Source organism: Rhinolophus sinicus, chromosome X (assembly GCF_036562045.2).
Source record: "Rhinolophus sinicus isolate RSC01 chromosome X, ASM3656204v1, whole genome shotgun sequence".
NCBI classification, from domain to species: Eukaryota; Metazoa; Chordata; class Mammalia; order Chiroptera; family Rhinolophidae; genus Rhinolophus; species Rhinolophus sinicus.
The window spans coordinates 98329545-98350782 of record NC_133768.1 but is presented as its reverse complement, the minus strand read 5'-3'; the positions used below and the strand labels follow the sequence as shown (position 1 = coordinate 98350782).

Here is a 21238-nt window from a genome sequence, read left to right as displayed (position 1 = left end):
AGCTTTTTCTTGTTTAGGAAGCTCTTTCTCTCTCCTTCAATTGTAAATGATAGCTTTGCTGGGTAGAGCAGTCTTGGTTGCAGGTCCTTGCTTTTCATCATTTTGAATATTTTATGCCAATCCCTTCTGGCCTGCAAAGTTTCTGTTGAGAAATCAACTGAGAATCTTATGGGAGCTACCTTGTAGGTAAGTAGCTACTTTTCTCTTGCTGCTTTTAGGATTCTTTCTTTGGCTTTAATCTTTGCCATTTTAATTATGATGTGCCTTGGTGTGGGCCTGTTTGGGTTCATCTTGTTTGAGACTCTGCACTTCCTGGGCTTGTATGTCTATTTCCTTCTCCAGGTTAGGGAAGTTTTCCGTCATTATTTCTTCAAATAGGTTTTCGAACTTTGCTTTCTCTCTTCTCCTTCTCATACCCCTATGATGCAAATGTTGGTATGTTTGATATTGTCCCAGAGGTCTGTGATCCTCATTTTTTAAACTCTTTAGTTTTTCAATTGGGTGTTTTCTTCTACCTTGTCTTCCAAATTGCTGATTCAATCCTCTGCTTCATCTAGTCTGCAGGTGATTTCTTCTAGTGGATTCTTCATTTCGGTTATTGTAGTCTTTATTTCTGACTGGTTCTTTTTTATGGTTTCTATGTTATTTTTTATGCTTACTATATCTTTGTTGAAGTTCTCACTGAGTTCATCTATTCTTCCCCTAAGTTTCTTGAGCATCCTTATAACCAGTGTTGTTGTGTTTTTTTATTAGTTTCAGGTGCACAAGACAAAGCAAAACTTAGACGTTTATCGTTTATATCCCTCACACTGTGTGAACCTCCCTCCCCCCATCCACTATCCCTCTGTACGTTCCCCAAATTAATTTTCAAAACCCCGTGGCCATCTTGTTATAACCAGTGTTTTGAACTCTGTATCTGGTAGATTGCTTGCCACCATTCGGTTTAGTTCTTTTTCTGGAGTTTTCTCCTGTTTTTTCATTTGTTACATGTTTCTTTATCGCTTTGTTTGGCTGCCTCTCTGTGTATATTTCTATGTATTAGGTAGATCTGCTACATCTCCGAGTCTTGGCAGGATGGCCTTATATAGTAGATTTTCTGTGAGGCCCAGTGGAGCAGTCTCCCTGATCATCTGTGCCAGGTGCTTCAGGTGTGTCCCTTGTGTGGGTTGTGTGTGCCTTCCTGTTTTAGGGGAGCCTTGATTGCTGTTGGCACATCAATGACTGGGATTGACCCTCAGGTTGACTGGCTGTGAGGGTTGGCCACTGCCACAGCATACGAGCTGCTGTGCTGGTGATGACCCCATGGAGCGGGATTTGCTCCAGTAGGTTCTGGTGCCTGCCAAGAACACCCTTTGGTTGTGCTGGCTGTGGGGGTAATCAGGTGGTGCTCTGTTGTGGTCTGAAGCTGGTCACTGAATATGTTGGTTTTGGGGCCTCTTGGGAGGGGCTCCTATGCAGTCCAAGGTCAGTAGCTGCCTGTGTCTGCCCCAGGGCTACCTGGTAGAAGCTACAAAGTAATCTGCAGTTGTCATTGCCTGTGCTGGACCTGGAGTGAGAGAAGCCATTGTGTGAACCGAGGCCAGCTGCCACTAATACTGGGCCTGGGGCATCTCAGCAAATGGCCAAGGGCACCCCAAGGGCTGCTGCCACCTGCTTGAGGCCCTTGGACCCCCATGTGTTGTCCAAGAAAGACTGTATCGAGAATCAATGCCATTTGCCTGCCACCAAAAGAGCCTCAGGCAGTGTGGGGGCTCTGTGAGGCAGGATCCCAAAGAGTCACCAGGATGGAGCGAGCAGAGTCCACCAGGCCAACACAGATTCAGATTTGGCCATGTGTGGGGAGAGCTCAATATAGGAAAGATGGTGCCTGCCAGCAGGCTGTACAGGAAGAGGGCTGAACACAGGGACAATGGTGGCTGTCCCTTTAGCCCTTGCTTTGAAGTCACACAACTCAGTCTCTCTGTATGTGTCTCTGGCAGCTACCAAACTGCTGTCCCTCCACATGAGCTCAGGGTGAGTGCCTGGGAAAAAGAGAGGCTCTTTGTGGGCCCTTTAAGAGGACACCTGGGTTTCCAGCAGTCTTCTGTCTCACCTGGACAGACAGAATCCCTGATAATTTTTGCAGCCATATGTTGTGGGGGCTGGTCATCCTGGCACTGGAGCTCTGAGCTGCAGAGGCTGGTATGGGGCTGGGATCCCTTGCTCCTCAGGGAGGACCTCTGCAGCTGAGGTATCCCTCCTGATTCTCAACCTCCACACATAGGTGTGAGGCCTGTCAGTTCCGCATCTCTGCCCCTCCTATCAGTCTCGTCATGGCTTCTTCTTTATATCTTTAGTTATACTGTGTTTCCCCAAAAATAAGAGCTAGTTGGACAATCAGCTCTAATGTGACTTTTGGAGCAAAAATTAATATAAGACCCAGTATTATATTATATTATATTATATTATATTATATTATATTATATTATATTATATTATATTATATTATATAAGACCTGGTCTTATTTTACTATAAGACCAGGTCTAATATAATATAATTATAGTAAAATAGGTCTTACTATAGGTCTTATAGTAAAATAAGACCAGGTCTAATATAATATAATTATAGTAAAATAGGTCTTACTATAGGTCTTATAGTAAAATAAGACCAGGTCTTATATTAATTTTTCCTCCAAAAGACACATTAGAGCTGATTGTCCGGCTAGGTCTTATTTTAGGGGAAGCATGGTAGGACTTATGTTCAGCTAGTCTTCAGATGGCTCTCCAGGTTGCTTTTTCTGTAATTTAGTTGTAATTTTAATGTTGTTATGGGAGTAGGTAAGCACAGCATTTACCTACTCTGCCATCTGGATTGGAGGAACTCAGAATCACCACTAATCTACTTTCTATTTCTGTGGATTTTGCCTGTTCTGGACATTTCATATAAATTGAACCATACAATATTTGTTCTTTTGTGTCTGACTTCTTTCACTTAGCATAATATTCTCAAGGTTCATCCTTGTTATAGAATGTATCCATACTTCTTTTCTTATTATGGCTGAATAATCTATAGTACCAGGTTTTGTTTATCCATTCATCAGTTGATGGACCTGTGGTTTATTTCTACTTTTTGATTATTATTAATAATGCTGCTGTGAAAATTCATGTGCAAAATTTTGTGTGGACATATGTTTTCATTTCTCTAGGAGTGGAATTGCTGGGTCATTTGGTAACTGTATGTTTAACTTTTTGAGGAACTGCCAACCTGTTTTCCACAGCAGCCAAACCTTTTAACATTCCCGCCAGCTGTGTATGAGGGTTCCAGATTTCCCACATCCTCACCAACACTTGTTATTGTCTGTTTTTTTTCCCTTTTCATTATAGCCACCCTAATGAGTATGAAGTAGTATCTCATTGTGGTTTTCATTAGAGTTTCCCTAGTGGTTAATGATGTATCTTTTCATGTGCCTATTGGCCATGTGTATATCTTCTTTGGAGAAATGTTTATTCAAATCTTTTTGCCAACTTTTAATTGATTATTTTAATTGCTGAGTTGTAAGATTTCTTTATATATTCTGGATACTAGACTCTTATCAGATATATGATTTGTAAATATTTCTTCCATTCTGTAGGTTGTCTTTTGTCTTTCTTTTTCCCCCCTGAATATTAAATTTCTGTATTTCCCCCCCTTTCTTCCTCTTCCCTCCACCCCTACTCCGGTTCAAGCTGTTGTTTCTCAATCTAGTTGTGTAGGACACAGCTCCCTGGCCCATGCTGGTATTATGAGCTTTGCACCTTGCCTGGCTGAGGCAGTCTGTCACCGGTGGTTGGTCGGCCGCTCACAGCAACTCATGGCTGCTGTTGCCGCCTGCCGGCTGTTCACATTGGCTGCCAGCCACTCTTGCTGGCCACCGGCCGCTCATGGCGGCACACAGCGGCCCACAGCAGCCCACAGCAGCACACAGCAGCCCGCAGCAGCTCATGCCAAACTCCGGCTGCTCAGGGCAGCCCAGCTCCAGGGAGCGCCGTTGTTCACAATCTTAGCTGTAGAGGGCGCAGCTCACTGGCCCATGTGGGAATCGAACCAGTGACCTAGGTGGTAGGAGCATGGGGCTCCAACCACCTGAGTCACCCGGCCGGCCCATCTTTTGTCTTTCTTGATAATGTACTTTGTCATACATTTCCCCCCCCCAATTTTCATGAATTCTAGTCTATCTAATTTTTCTCTTGTTGTTTGTGCTTTTGGTGTCATCCAAGATTCCATTACTAAATCCAAGGTCATGAAGGTTTCCTTCTTTGTTTTCTTCTAAGACTTTTGTAGTTTTTTAAATTATTATTAATTTCAGGTGTACAAAACAACATAATGATTAGACATTTATTTACACCCCTCGCAAAGTGATAACCCCAACAAGAGAGTTTTGTAGTTTTAAGTCTTGAGTCCATTTTGAATTGATTTTTGTGTATGGTGTGAAGTAGGAGTAAATATTCTTTCTTTTGCATGTAGCTATCCAGTTGTTGAAAAGGCTGTTCCTTCCCTATTGAAAGGTCTTGTTACCCTTGTCAAAAATCAATTGAACAAGTTCATTTCTGGACTCTCAATTCTATTTTATTGATCTATATAGCTATCCTATACCAGTACTAAACTGTCTTGTTAGTGTAGCTTTTTATTAATTTTTGAAATGGGAAATTGTAACCCTCTAACTTTGTTCTTCTTTTCCAGGATTTTAAGGATTTGTGTAGGATTGGTGTGAATTAAACTTTTGGTAGTATCAATCAATAAAGCCATCTCATTCTGGGCTTTAACTTATGTGAAATTGTTTTGAATACTAATTCAATCGCTACTTATTATAGGTCTATTCAGATTTTCTATTTCTTTGTGAGTCAGTTTTGGTAGTTTGTGTCCTTCTAGAAATTATTTTACTTGTTTTAGTGATTGCCCTATGATTTGCAATATACATTTAGAACTAGTCCAAGTCCACTTTTAAATAATACTATACTACTTCACAGGTAGTGCGAATAACTTATAATTACAAAGAATTCCTAATTCCTTCCTCCCATCCACGTATCATTGTTGTCATTCATTTCACTTATACATAAGCATACATACATACTACATTTCCCTGAAAATAAGACCTAGCTGTACAATCAGCTCTAATGCATCTTTTGGAGCAGAAATTAATATAAGACCTGGTCTTATTTTACTATAATATAAGACCAGTCTTTATAATATAATATAACATAACATAATATAATATAATATAATATAATATAATATAATATAATATAATACAATACAAGACCGGGTCTTATATTAATTTTTGCTCCAAAAGATGCATTAGAGCTGATTGTTCATCTAGGTCTTATTTTCGGGGAAACAGGATATTATATATAAGCATATATAATCTAATACATTGTTTCTATTATTATTTTGAAAAAACTGTTATCTGTAAGATCAGTAAAAAATAAGAAAAATAAAAAATTTTTACTTTACCTTCACTTATTCCTTCTCTCATGCTCTCTTCCTTTATATAGATCTGAGTGTCTGACCTATCGCATTTTCCCTCTCTCTGAAGAACTTTTTAAAAACGTTTCTTGCAAGGCAGGTCTACTGGCAAAAAAGTTCCCTTTATTTTTATAGGTCTGAGAAAGTCTTTATTTCTTCTTGATTTTGAAAAAGAATTTCACAGGATACACAATTCCAGGTTGATGGTTTGTTTTGGTTTTTTTGTTTTCCTCTCAACACATTAAATATTTCACTCCACTCTTCAATATTCAAAAGTATTCAACTCTTACTTGAATGGTTTCTGAGAAGTCCGATATAATTCTTATCTAAGCTCTTCTGTAGGTAAGCTGTTATTTTCCTCCGGCTTCTTTCAAGATTTTTTTCTCTTTATCTTTGATTTTCCTGATGCTTGAAAATGACATGCCTAGGTGGGATTTTTGACATTTATTCTGCTTGGTTTTTCCTGGGTCTGACATTAATTTGGAAAAATTCTCAGTCATTGTTCTTTCAAATACTTATTTTATTCTGTTCTTTCTTTCTTCTCCTTCTGGTATTCTCATCACACATGTTATAACTTTTGTAATTGTTCCCCGGTTCTCAAATATTCTGTTCCATTTTTTTCAGTCATTTTTCTATTTGCTTTTCAGTTTTAGAAGTTTTATTGACATATCCTCAAGCTCAAAGGTTCTTTCTTCAGTGGCTCATCAAAGGCATTCTTCATTGCTCTTATAGTGTTTTAAATATTCAGCATTTCATTTTTATTCTTTCTTAGCATTTCTCTCTTACATTACCTATCTGTTCTTGCATGTTGTCTACTTTTTCCATTAGAAGTCTTAGCATATTTATCGTAATTACATTAAAATCCTGGTCTGAGAGTGGCCGGTTAGCTCAGTTGGTTAGAGCATGGTGCTAATAACACCAAGGTTCCCAGTTCCATCTCCACATGGGCCATCATGAGCTGCACCCTTCTTAAAAAAATAAAAATAAAATAAAATAATTATTTAAAAATTTTAAAAAAATGAAATCCTGGTCTGATAATTCCAACATTCCTGCCATATTTGACTCTGGTTCTAATATTTGCTTTGTCTCTTCAAACTGTGTTTTTTGCCCTTTAGTATGCTTTGCAATTTTCTGTTGGAAACCAGACAAGTTGTACTAGAAAAAAGAAGGAACTTCAGTAAATAGGCCTTTAGAAATGTGGTGGTGAGGTGTGGGGAAGTGTTCTAAAGTCCTATGATTAGGTCTCAGTCTTTTGGTAAGCTTAGGCCCATAGATCATGAACTCTACCAGTGTTTCTCACGTTTTCCCCCCCTCCCTTATGTGGGGCTAGAGGTGTTTCCCTCCCCCTAGGTATGTTAAGCTCTGATAAAACCCCAATATGTTAGGTTCTGGTAAAATCATTTCTCTCTTGAGAGCAGACCTTGTTACAAAGAACAGAATACTCTGGTGTGTTTCAAAATGGCTGTTATTCTCTTCCTTCCTCTGAAGCATGAAGGGGATTGTTCTGTCTTCATTGCGACAACCCAGTAGAACTACTGAAAGTGAAACTCACAAAAGTATCGGTAGGCTCCCCTATGACTGGGCCCCTCGAGTTTTTAACTCTCAGACTTGTTCACACTGATCCCCCAGCTATTCATCATTTCAGTTCAGGTTTTCCTACCCTGGTACTGATTCCCATTGAGGCTTCTGCTTCAGCAAGTTTTGATTCTCTTTATCAGCCTGTCTGTCTCTCCAATTTTGGGGGTAGCATTTTCCCGTGACTTCAATTCCCTGACACCCCATGCACAGATTATTCACCTATTTACTTGTCATTAAGATGGAGTAATGATGTCCAAGCTCCTTAAATGCTGGACCAGAAAGCAGAAGTCTTCTTTCTTCTTATTTGATATAGGCATTTACAGCTATATATCTGTCTCCTAATCACTGCTTTAACAGCATCCCATAAATTTTTTTAATGTTGTGTTTTCTTTTTTATTCATCTTAAGATAATTTCCTTTGCTATGCTTAAACTTTCTGTAGGGGGTAACACTTCTGTTCCATCACTGGATTAATTTCAGAAAGCATTAATACCTCCAGGCCCTTGTATTTACTTATACCTTTAGAGAGTAATTCCTGAGGAAAAGAGGAACTGAAAGTAGACGTGAGTGACTGGGAAGGTGGAGCTACGATTTAAACCCCAGCTTTTGAAGCCACCCTGTGGCCTGTGTTCTTCCAAACCAGTGCTTCTCAACCTGGGGTGATATTGTTCTTCATGTGACATTTGACAAAGTCTGGACACAATTTTACTTGTCGTAACTGGGGTAGTGGTTGGCGTGCAACTGGCATCTAGTGGGTGGAAGTCAGAGATGCTGCTAAATGTCCCATAGTGCACAGGGCATCCCCTCACAGGAGTTATCTGGTCTGAAATGTTAACACTGCTGACATTTGGAAACCATTTTTTAACCCCTTAAATTGGTGGGACTGTTTCCCACTTACCCAGCAACTACCTGTTCAGTGTCTCACTACCTCTTTACAGTGGTCCATGAGGTAGGAAATGTCACAATTCGAGATGAGGCAATTGAAGTCTTTAAACTGAAGTAACCTGTCAGTCAGTAGCAGAGCCTGGATAACCACCTATCAGCCCAGTTGTTTCCCAAAAAGCCCACAGCTACCTGGGCTCCACTAGTTTTGTCTATTCCACCTTTCAAAAGCAAGTCATCATGCATTGTCTTGTGAGTATATGTCTGGCATATTGATAGACTTAGGGGCTTCTCCTAGCTAAGAATGTTTCACGTTATCTTGTGATCCCCTGTTTAATGTTTGCCTCTACAAATAGGGTGGAAACTTCCTGTGGGAAGCATGGCATTTCGCATAGACATTCAGTGAATTTTTTGTTGAAAGAATTAGGAGATATGAGAGAAAATATATCAAAATGTTAGTTTGGTTATCTTTAGGAGCACAAAATGTAGGGTGTAGCTGCCTCCAGAAGCTGGGGAAGAGGGTGTGTCCGTAGGACTGATGGGGGAAGAGAAATTGTGTGCCTGTACATAAGATTTAATTTGGTTATCACTAATAATACTGATAAGCATTATTTCCCTTGTGAAATTCCTCACATTTCAGCTTCCTTTTCTCTTTGTATTGTTCATACCAGCACCTTTTACCTTTATTAAAAGACCAATTTTAATCCTGTTTAAAAATTCAGTGTCTTCAGATTTTGTCCCCTAAAGGTCTCATAAAAAACATAACTTAAAAAAGTATCTTGTGATGTTTGACATCAATTATCATTAAATTATCCTGACCTTGAATCGCTACAGTAAGTCCTTACTTAACATCACCGATAGGTTATGTGATTAAGTGAAATGACATATAACAAAACTAATTTTATCATAGGCTAATTGATATAAACAAGAGTTAGGTTCCTACAGCATCTAATTAACATTATAACGGGATGATGTTGAATGAAACAACGTTATTCAAGGACCTGCTTTAGGTCTTAAGGTAACTAGTCTCAATTTTTTTGTGCATAAAATAGGAATAATGATCCTTTGTTAACTAACTGAGACCTTTCCTGAGGATGAAATGATTTAAAGCACCACAGAAGCATTTTGAATTTTACTGTGTAAATGGCAAGACTCCTCCAATTATGGGCAACTCTGAAAAATTGTGTTTGAGTTTCAGTTTGTCTGACAAACACTATAACTAGTTGTGATGCAATGATTAAACAAAGTAGTTTGCTAGAATGCAATAAAGTGCATTTAGATTTTGTGCTTCTTACTTACAGTACTAGCCTGAGTAAATGGGACTTCTTTTCTAGTAATTTGATTAAAAGATCTAAAGTTATATTTTACCTTGGATTGTCCTGACAATTACAATACCTTGACCTTTGTTTCTCCATAGGTGTTACAGAACATCCTGGACACTGAAAAAGATTATGCTAAAGAACTTCAGTCTCTTCTTGTTACTTATTTAAGACCCCTGCAGTCTAACAACAAGTAAGATTTATATTTTAACCCCCTCACTAAATAAAGCAAGATAATGTCAGCATATGGAATCATTACTCTTATGTCACCGAATAATTGATTTTGCCCTTTAGAAGAATTTCTACAGATCATAGGTTGCCAAGAACATGGTCAAAGCAACAGAAATTATGCAAGCTGTTGCCTTTCAAGAGCTTGCTTGGCTTTCTTTCTCTTCTGGCTGTGGAAGGGAAGAGAAGATCTGCATTTCTGTCTGTCACAATTTTTATCTTGTACGTGTTTAGAAGTGATACATCTGGTTTCACCTTACAGAAAAAGAACTTGTTGGTGTTTTTATGCAGAAAGCGCATAAACTGGAAATTCTTGTGCTCACTCTGACCTTTCCTTGCCAGGACAGAAACTCTTTCCCATGCTCTGAGAGTGGAAAGAGTGTGGCATTTTGTGAGTGTTCATAAGAGCGAGTCAAGCTAGTATTTTACCCAAGCAAAAGTGAATGATAAGGAGATATTAAAACGTTCTTTAAAATAAAGTGTTCAAATCTTATTTTTGTCTTAGAAGTCTGAAGTGATTGTCTGAGGCCTGAATTGAAAACTTAGTTTTCACAAAAGAAAGATATTGACCAGTCATTTGTGTGTGTGTGTGTGTGTGTGTGTGTGTTTGTGTGTGTGTGATTATAGGCATGGCATATTTAACAAACAGTGGCTAACAGCATTTGTTTGCATTTTTATGTTAGCTGATTAAACTTTATTAGAAATTATGATTTATAAATAAGATAGAAAATTTAGCAGTTGGTCTGTGCAATGGAGGACAAAAGCCTCCTCTTTAACCTCAGTAAGAGTTTACTTTTGTTAGACAGTGGCCTAAACTTTTTTGACTTCAGGTTTAAATAAGTTCAATATGTTCCATTATTTTTCTCCCTTTTTTCAAATTGTGTTTGCTTAGGCGTAATGTCTTCCTAATTTCCCACTTGGTTATTTTCATGGCACTATGGGAATCTTACTTCAGTATGAAAGAATTTTGTACTTCTGTGTTTTGTACGAATTTAAACATGATCAGCAACAAAGTGTCTTTTGTCATTATTATGTAAAACATGAAGTGTTCTGTGAATCATAGTTCTTACAGCTGAATGGACCTCAGTGAATCATTGACTCTAGTGCCCTGGAAGAAATGACTATCCCCATTGAATGAATAAGAAAACTGAAGTCCAGAAAGGCTTACTGCCATACCCGTTACACAGTCAGGCAGTGGCCAGGTTGGACCCACGGTGTCTCCTGCCACCGAATGAAATTTGCCTTCCATTTTCTGGAGGTGACAAGTAGAGGAGGAGAGGGAAACTGAAGTGGTAACCCTGGGAGTGGAGATGGTAAGATTTCAAATGAAGGAGCGACTGATTAGCCATCAAGAAACAGTAAGAAGAAAGGAAAGGGAAAGAGCTGGGGCAGAGGAAGTGAGAGACCCGAGTCAGAACTGCACTGTGTCTCAAATAAATTCAAAATGCGGTCAGAGTAAGTTTCCACTGGTTCTGTATTGTAGATCCCAGAGTGATTTGAGCCAACCAGACAGTTTATTTTCTAATCCTGAAGGGGCCAAAGAAGCCCCCAGTCAGGTTCAAGTAAGCACCTAAATCAGATTCCTGGAGCTGTGAGAGAGCAACAGCCAGGGAAGCTGGCTGAAGGTTTCGCTTTTGATACCCATAATAGGGCTTTTCCAGTTTGTGGTTCAGGAGAGCATTACAATAGAGGAACTGGGAGCTTTTTATACTCTAGGGGTTACTGGTAATGTTTGGGTCTTCCTTTTCTTTGTCAGCAAAAATTACTCTCTTGGAAACATTCCCTTAGTATTATTATATTAAGGAGAAAGGACATGTAGCAGACACTGGCCTTTTAAGGAAATCTTCAGCAAAGTTTTCTCTCCAAAAGTGGTTAAGAGCTAGAGTGTTTTGATTCACATTCTGGCTTCACCACTCACTGGCTTTGTGACTTTGGGTGATTTGCTTAACCTCTCAGTGTCTGGGCTTCCTTACATGTAAAATGGAAACAGCAGTAGTACCTACATCATAAAGTTGTTGTAAGGTTCAAATGAGTTATTAATTGTAAAATGCTTGCGTAAGTGTAAAATGCTATATGAGTTTTGTTGGCTCTTGCTATTATCATCTACTAGTATTTGATAGGGAAGAATGATTGAGAAAAGTCTTAGTACGGAGGCCCTGGATGAAATTGTTCAGTTTGCCTTTACTTGACCCCATTCCACTCCAAAAATAAACAAAGCAGTATTATTTTCTTTCCTCCTATTTCTTTTCATAAAGATTTCCTTTAGTTGATTTGTGAGCATTCTCATTTAGGAGAAAATGGATTTTGTTCTTTTTCCCCATGTATTATAGGTGTATGAGCATGTGTAATACCTTTCCATTACTTTCCCAGCTCCTCTAGAAGAGAATACTCAACAGTTTTTACACATATGCCCACCTGTGATGTATTTTACTTATTTAAAGGCTAACATTTTTTATTGAGGTATAATTGACATATAATATTGTATTAGTTTCAGGTGCACAATGTAATGATTTGATGTATGTATATATTGTAAAATGCTTACCACAATAAGTCTACTTAACGGCCATCACCCTACATAGTTATACAACTTTTTTTCTTATCATGAGAACTTTTAAGAGCCACTTTCTTAGCAACTTTCAAATATGCAATACAGTGTTATTAACTATAGTCACCATGCTGTATATTACATCTCCATGACTTATTTATTTTATAACTGGAAGTTTGTATCTTTGACTCCCTTCACCCGTTTTGTCCATCCTCACACCCACCTCTGGCAACCACCAGTCTGTTCTTTGTAGATACTTAGATATTAAGTACTTGTTATTTATTTACTCATTGCTTTGTAAAATAACTAACAAACACTTATAAAATACCTTATCAAGCACTCATTTTCTTTAGGATCATTATTCTTATTATGGAAAAGGGAAATCAAGGAAAGAAACTTTGGAAGATTGCTTGAAACCAGAATTGGTATAAATGAAAAAGTAAACGTTAAAATATAGGGATTGCTTCCCTTGTCCCATTTGCCACTTATTAGCAAGCTATCAGCTCGCCAGACTAGAGATAGATAGCTGGAGCCTTTCTCAAGTTCTAGTCATGGATACTACATATATATATATATATATATATATATATATATATATATATATATATATAATTTTTTTTTTCAGTTTGAGTACTGTGGAGTTTACATCTTTATTGGGAAACTTTGAGGAAATATGCACATTTCAACAGACACTCTGCCAAGCCTTGGAAGAATGTTCAAAGTAAGTGTCTCATATTGCCATAAGGATAGCCAGCACCGTTGTTTTTATGTTTTGTTTTCCTTTTAACTGTTGTCTTAGATAGGGGGCACTTTATATTTATGCATTTGTTACAATTTTGATAAATTATGCCATTGCAGAGAAAATGTACCAGGTGGTGGTACTCACATTGTCCAATCACTGGTTGTAGTTTTGACTTTATTTAAAAATCATATCAATTTACTGCTTGTGGTCAGTATAAGAGACAAATAAGGTCTCAATGGACCATGGATGATGCCTTTAACATCAATTAGATATTTTCTTTGTTATGTTGCAAATTACTTGGAAAAGTTATTCAATTATTCATTCAGTTTCACAAGCTTGTTTTTCTCTTTTAATCATTCCTGGTATCATGTCTATTATATTAACAGTTGAAAGATATGAAAAGTGGGGAAAGGAAAAGTATATCTTTATGTGAACCACAACACATATTTGATGGCTAGCTAGATTGTTAAAGTGTTCAACTTCATACTACAGAACAAACTGTAATGATCATCAGGCAGTATATTTCTGTAGCAGGATTAATTTTTCAAGTAGTGTGTTTTGGAGAAGTTGGTGACTTTCATTGTCCATAGGGAAATCGGGGTGATTGCCTGTTTCTTGAACTTTATGGGACACGGGTGGTTGTCGAGGGAAGAAGATGGTGAGAGCCCACAATAAAGAGACCTGAGGAGCCACTCCAAATGCTGATATAGATCCAGATTATTGATATGGAAAGGTGGTCACTAAATGAGAAGAGTAGATTACAAACTAGATTTGTAATCTTTGTTTTCCATTTTATAGAGAAATGCAGAAAAAGTCCAATGAATATGACAAAATCATTATAACAGATATCTCTGAATGGTGGTATTCTGAGTAATTTTTTTCTTTACTGTGCTTTTCTGATTTTTCTACAAATGGAAATGGGTAAATTGTTATTTGAAAAATTAATATTAAATATGTGTATTTTTTTATTTGTCTGCCTTTTTTAATTAAAATTTATTGGGATGACAATGGTTAATAAAAGTACATAGGTTTCAAGTGTACAATTCTGTAATACGTCATCTATATAGCTGTGTGTTCACCATCCAGAATCAGTTCTCCTTCCATTACCATATATTTACCCTTATCTACCCTCATCTACCACCCCCCTAAAATCTTGAGGCCACGCTGCCTAGTAACCACAAGGCCACCAAGACTACATAATATTCCTTTTTGGATTGTTAGTTTTGTCTGTACTTGAACTTCATCTAAATTAGCCAACAGTAATTTTAGTGTGCTCAGCTACAAATTCGAATATTATAATTTGAATAAGCATCTTAAAAGAAAACCTTACCTACTGATTCCTAATAAGTATCTGACCCTACGTATTGGCACTATATTTAGTGGCTAGAGTTAAAGCACTGGTCAAGTACTTGCATTTCATGCATAAATGGTTGTAATATAGTTTCTCTTTTAACTTTGGCAAAAGAATTTGAAACATTTGCGTGTTTCTAGGTTTAATTAGAATCATCTTCCTTTATCCCCTGTTTTTTTTACATTCTGTGTTTCACCTGTTTTGCCTACAGGTTTCCAGAAAACCAACACAAAGTAGGAGGTTGTCTACTGAACCTCATGCCTCATTTTAAATCCATGTATCTGGCTTACTGTGCAAATCATCCTTCAGCTGTAAATGTACTCACCCAACACAGGTAAATCGTTAACATTTCCCCAAAATAAGCTGTTTTACAATGAGATCCTTTCCTAGGACCACCTCATTGGAAATTCAAGGTCTCCAGTTAAACTCTTAATTATTTTCATTCATCATGCCAAGAATTGATTGTTACACGAATTGATTGTTCATTAATGCAACAAATAAATTACTGAGCACCCAATATGTGCAAGGTCCTGTACTACTGTGTTTCCCCAAAAGTAAGACCGGGTCTTATATTCATTTTTGCTTCAAAAGACGCATTAGGAAGTATGTTCAGGGGATGTAATCCTGAAAATTCATGCTAGGGCTTATTTTCCGGTTAGGTCTTATTTTCGGGGAAACACAGTAGCTGATGGGGATACAGTAGTGAACATGGAAGAGATGGTCCCTCCCCTCATGGTGCATAGAATCTTGAGGAAAAGACAAATACAAAATATTGTAAACATGTTGTATACAAAAGGGTAATTAAAAGGATGCTGTAAGACTCTGCAACTTGATATCAACTTCATGGGTGTGAGAGAAGGATTAGGGAAGGCATTCCTGAAGTAAAATTCTATATAGATCCAATGGTTTAGCCTTCCTGTGTCCCAATGAATTATCTGAGTTGCTGACAAACAGCTAAACTTCCTAGGTTCATCTCTTTTTCAATTTTCCTTTGCCAGATAGAAGAAGTCTCAGACAGTGCTATGGTTAAAAGGTAGATATTAACATGGAAAGGGCTCTGATAATAATTATACATTGAATATGAATTGTTTCTGATTCATGGAGGACAACAAAATCCTGTCTCCTTTAAGAGTCCTTGCAAAGGACTGGGATAAATTTCCTACCCTTCCTTACCCTCTGATTACCCATCCCTGACACATTCATCTGGGCCAGAACACTGTATGATCGTCTTAAAGATGTAGTTTTAACTTTGAAATTGTATGTTAGAAATCCAGGTGGGACAATAGCAAGAACAGCACACAGAGGTTCTTAGGACTTAACCTGGAGATTCGATTCATAATGGACATGAATTTTAGAGGCTGCTCAAGACTGAAGAGAATGTTCTTCTACTAATCTGGCCCAGACTTAAACTCCCAGAGGCAGGCTAGAACACTAGTTGATTAGCAATCCTAAGAAGTGGCAGAAATTTGGTTTTGTCCTGATTTGTTGGGAGCTTTCTTGACTTTATAGAACAGTTATGTAAGGACATTTTTAAGGTAGAGTTCAGTAGTTCCTACTTGAAGGTCAATTTTTTCCCCTCTGATCAAAGTCGTGAACTCTTCTGGAATAGCAAATATTGAAGCTGAATTTAAAGAAAGAGAAGCCATTGACTCTGGGTTATTTAAGCAAGTGGCTCAACTGCTTAGAACTCATATTAGCTAATAATAACACTGAAAATGTGCCAGGCACATGATTTAAAATTCTATGAGGGAGTTACTATTGTTACCACCTCTGCTTTACAGATAAGAGATTGAAAGGTCAAGTAATCAGCCAAAGAACTCATAGCTGTTAACTGGTTAAGCCAGAATTAGAATTCAGGTCTGTCAGATTCTAAAAATATTTTTAATAAGATATATATTTTACCTACAAAGACAGTAATCTAGATGCAAATTTAAAGAATTATAATAAAATGAACACCCATGTACATACCACCCAGCTTAAGAAATAAAACTTTACCATTTCCTTTGTATATAACAGCTTTCTTATTTTATTTCATTTTATTTTATTAAATTTATTGGGGTGACAATTGTTAGTAAAATTACATAGATTTCAGGTGTACAATTCTGTATTACATCATCTATAAATCCCATTGTGTGTTCATCACCCAGAGTCAGTTCTCCTTCCATCACCATATATTTGATCCCCCTTACCTTCATCTCCCACCCCCCACCCCCCACCCCCCTAACCCTCTGGTAACCACTAAACTATTGTCTCTGTCTATGAGTTTCTTATAACAGCTTTCTTGAGTAATGATTTATATACCTTATAATTCACCTGTTTAACGTATATTCTTGAGTTATTTTTAGTATATTCAGAGTTGTGCAACCATCACCACAATCCATTTTAGAGCATTTTTATCACTCCCAAAACAAACCTATACTCATTAGTAGTCATTCTTCCCTACCAGCCCAAGGCAACCAGTAAAAATACTTTGTCACTATGGATTTGCTATTCTAGATATTTAAGTGAAATCAAACAACATATGACCTTTTGTGCTTGGCTTCTTTCACTTAGCATAATGTTTTCAAGGTTCATCTATGTTGTAGCACTTATCAGTACATTGTTTAAAATTTTTAAATATAACTAGTCCAGCTATCTTTTGATTACCTTTAATATATCTTTTTCCATCCCTTTACTTTTCATGTATCTGTATTTTGTAGACCACATATATGTAAGTTTTGTGTTTTCAAAACTACTCTGACAGTCTCTGTCTTTTAATTGGCATATTTAGACCATTTACATTTAAAGTGATTATTGATATACTTGGATTAATATTTACCATGTTTGTAACTGTTTTCTATTCATCGCACTTATTCTTTGTTTCTTTACCACCACCCGTTTTACTGCCATCTCTGGTTTTAGTTAAACAGTTTATATGATTTCATTTTCTTTACTCTCGTAGCATATTATTCTTCTTCTGACAAAATTTTAATGGTTTCCCTACAGTTTATAATATCCATTTACAACAATTTAACAGCATTTTCACATAACACTTTACCATTTCATAGGTAGTGCAGGTAACTTATAACAGAGTGTTCTCAATTCATCCCCCTCATCGCTTATAACATTGTTTTCATTCATTCCATTTATCTGTAAGGCAAAAATCACCCAACATATTGTTACTATTAGTATTTTGAACAGTTATCTATTAGATCCATTAAGAATAAGAAGAAAAGATTCTATTTCACCTGAATTTGTTATTTTCTGACACTCTTTCTTTTTTATGTAGACTCAAATTTCCTTCTCTTTGTTTTTTATGTAGACTCAAATTTCCTTCTCTCTGAAGAACTTTGTTTAACAATTTTTGCATAGGTGACAATTTCCCTCAGTTTTTGTTAGTCTGAGAAAGTTTTATTTCTCCTCCACTTCTTTTTTCCCTTTTATTTTTTCCAAAGGAATGCAGTTTTATTAGTTTTTTTTTAAGATTTTTTTATTAAAAATATAGCTAACATACAATAATATATTAGTTTCAGGTGTATACCATAGTTAGTCAATATTTATATATGTAAAGAAGTGATCACCATGATAAGTCCAGCAACCGTCTCACACCGTACCACGCTATCACAATATTATTGACTATATTCCCTATGCTGCACATTACATCCCTATGACTTGTTTGTTTTGTACCTGGCAATTTGGACCTATTATTCTCCTTCACCTCCCCCCCCCTTTTCCTTTTTTAAATTTTCAATTACAATCGACAGTCAATATTATTTTATATTAATTTTAGGTGTACAGCATAGTGGTTAGACATTTATATAATTTGAGAAGAAGTTATCCCTCTGACTAGACTAGTACCCACCTGGCACTATACGTTGTTATTACCATATTATTAACTATATTCCTAAAGCTTTATTTATATCCGCATGACTATTTTGTAACTACGAATTTGTACTTCTTAATCCCTTCACCTTTTTTCACCCTGCCCTCCAACTCTCCTCCCATCTATCTCCCTGATAAATCTAGTACCCATCTGACGCTATACGTAGTTATTACAATATTATTGACTGTATTCCTTATGCTATACCTTACACTTCCATGACTACTTTGTAACAAACAATTTGTATTTCTTAATCCCTTCCTTTTTTTTCACCTACTCCCAAACCCCTTCCCATCTGGTAACCATCAAAATGTTCTCTGTATCTATGGGTTTGTTTGTTTTGTTTGTTTATTTTGTTCTTTAGATTCCATATATAAGCAAAATCATATTGCGTCTACCTTTCTCTGTCTGACACTCCACTCAGCACAATACCCTCCAGGTCCATCCATGGTGCTGCAGATGGCAAGAACCCATTTCCATCCATGGCCAAGCAATATCCCATTGTATATATGTACCAGCTCCTCTTTATCCATTCGTCCATCAACTGACACCCAGGCTGACTCCATATCTTGGCCATTGTAAACAATGCTGCAGTGAACATATAGATGCACACATGCCCTTGAAGTAGCATTTTGGGTTTCTTCAGATAAATAACCAGAATTGGGATTACTGGTTTCTTCCTTCTCTCTTGTTACAGCCTTTGTTTTAAAGTCTATTTTTTTTGGCGTAAGTATTGCTACCCCAACTTTTTTGTTTGTTTCCATTGTTATAAAGTATCTTTTCCATCTCTTTATTTTCTTTCTGTGTGTGTCTTTTGATCTGAAGTGAGTCTCTTGTAGATAGCATATGTAACGGTCTTGTTTTCTTATCCATTCAGCTACCACATGTCTTTTGATTGGAGCATTTAATCCATTACATTTAAAGTAATTGTTGATAGATATGTAGCTATTGTCATTTTATTATTCATAATTTTGATCTTTCTTCTTCTTCTCTTTCTCCTTCCTCCTCCTTCTCATCCTCTTACTCCTTCTTCTTCTCCTCTTCCTAGTCCTCATCCTCCTTCTTCAGGAAGTCCCTCTAACATTCCTTGAAATACTGGTTTGGGGGTGATGAACTCCTTTAGCTTTTTCTTCTCTGGGACGTTCTTTACCTGTCCTTCAATTTTAAATGATAACCTCGCTAGTTAGAGTAATCTTGGTTGTAGGTCCTTGATTTTCATCACTTTGAATATTTCCTGCCAGTCCCCTCTGGCCTGCAAAGTTTCTGTTGAGAAATCAGCTGACAATCTAATGGGAGCTCCCTTGTAGGTAATTAACTACCTTTCTCTTGCTGCTTTTAGGGTTCTGTCTTTGACTTTAACCTTTTCCATTTTAACTGTAATGTGTCTTGGAGTGTAACCTGTTTGGATTCATCTTGTTTGGGACTCTCTCTGCTTCCTGGGCTTATATGTGTATTTCCTTCACCTAGTTAGTAAAGTTTTCCATTATTATTTCTTCAAATAGGTTCTCAATCTTGCTTTCTCTCTTCTTCTTCTGGTACCCTGTGGTGTGAATGTTGTTATGCTTGATGTTGTCCCAGAGTTCTCTTAAACTATTCTCATTTTTCCGTATTCATTTTGTTGTTTTGATTGGGTGTTTTCTACTACTTTGTCTTCTAAATCACTGATTCAATTCTCTGCTTCGTGTGATCTGCTGGTGATTCCTTCTAGTGCATTCTTCATTTCAGTTATTGTATTCTTCACTTCTGACTGGTTCTTTTTTATGATTTCTGTATCTTTCATTATGTTTGCTATCTTTTTTATTGAATTTCTCACTAAGTTCCTTGAACATCCTTATAAGCATTGTTTTGAACTCTGTATCTGGTAGGTTGCTGGCCTCCATTTTGTTTAGTTCTTTTTCTGGAGTTTTCCCCTGTTTTTTTCATTCGGGATGTATTTCTTTGTCTCCTCATTTTGGCTGCCTCTCTGTGTTTGTTTCTATGTATTAGGTAGATCTTCTACATCTCCTAGTTTTGGCCAGGTGGCCTTATATCGTAGGTGTCCTGTGTGGACCTGTGGTACAGTCTCCCTGGTCATCTGCCCAGGTGCTCCAGGAGTGTCCCTTGTGTGCCCTCCTGTTATAGTTGAGCCTTGATTGCACATCAGTGGGTAGGATTGACCTTCAGACTAACTGACTGTGGGGTTTTGCCCCGACTACAGTTTATGGACTACTATGCAGAGGACTAATGCCACTGAGTGGGATTCACCCTAGCAGATTCTGATCCCTGTTGAGACCACCCTTTGGGTGTTCCACTTATGGGTTTAATTGGGTGGTGCTCTGCTGTGGCCTGAAGCCAACCTCCAAGTACGTTGTTTCTGAGACTTCTTGGAAGGGGTTCGGTGCAGACCCAGGTCACCCACTGCCTGTGACTGGCCAGGCACTACCTGGCAGGTGCTACAAAGCGATCTGTGGTTGTTCACTGTCTGTGCTAAACCTGGAGGCAAGTGGGAGAGGCCATGCTGTGAAACAAGGATGACTGCTACAAATACTGGGCCTGGGGTAGCTACACAAAAAGCCTGGACACCCCCAGGCCTACTGCCACCTGCTGGTTCCTGTAAGGCTCAGCTGCTGATAAAGCCTTGTGTGGTTCACAACTTCAGTGAAGTAGGGTCTCAGGGAGTCATTAGAGTGGGAAGAGTTGTGTTCAACCAGGTTAATGCAGATTCTGTTTTGATGCCAGTGCTGAGCCTGGAGCTACTCAGTAGAAGTCTCAGAGCACACTGAGGCCAGTTGCTGCCTGCCTGGGGCCCGCAGACCCAGAGTGTTTTCCAAGAAATAGTGCAATGTGGGTGCGACTGGCTTCTCTTTGAGAAAGTGCCTTTGGCGTTGCATGACTTGGGTGTGGCAGGGTTCCAGGGAGTCAGCAGGGTGGAGCAAGTGGAGTTCACCAGACCAACACAGATTTAGATTTGGCGGTGTGGGGACAGGGCTCAACACAAGAAAGTTGGTGCCTGCCAGCTGCATGGGAGAACAATCCTACACAGGGAAAATGGAGGCTGTCCCTCCAGTCCTCACCCCAGAGCTACACGACTCAGTCTCTCCATGTAAGTCGCCAATGCCTCCTGAGTCATTGTCCCTCTGCAGGAGCCCAAGGTGAGTGACTGTGAATAAGTGAGTGTGTCACAGGCTATAAAGAGAATGTCTCAGTTTCCTGGACCCTTCTGTCCCACCCAGATGGTCAGAATCTCCACATTTTCACATCCAAATGTTGTGGA

The 21238-nt window shown here is 38.0% G+C and overlaps 1 protein-coding gene across 7 annotated transcripts in view; it reads left to right on the top strand.

Annotated features, from left to right (window-relative positions):
• Window positions 1–21238, top strand: part of ARHGEF6 (Rac/Cdc42 guanine nucleotide exchange factor 6) — a 126687-nt gene that overhangs the window by 66184 nt on the left and 39265 nt on the right. For all 7 annotated transcript variants that reach the window (XM_019714692.2, XM_019714693.2, XM_019714691.2 and 4 more), the window contains 3 exons: window positions 9359–9453; window positions 12659–12754; window positions 14338–14460. In XM_019714692.2, the coding sequence (XP_019570251.2) occupies window positions 9359–9453; window positions 12659–12754; window positions 14338–14460 (314 nt within the window). The remainder of the gene's footprint in view (window positions 1–9358; window positions 9454–12658; window positions 12755–14337; window positions 14461–21238) is intronic.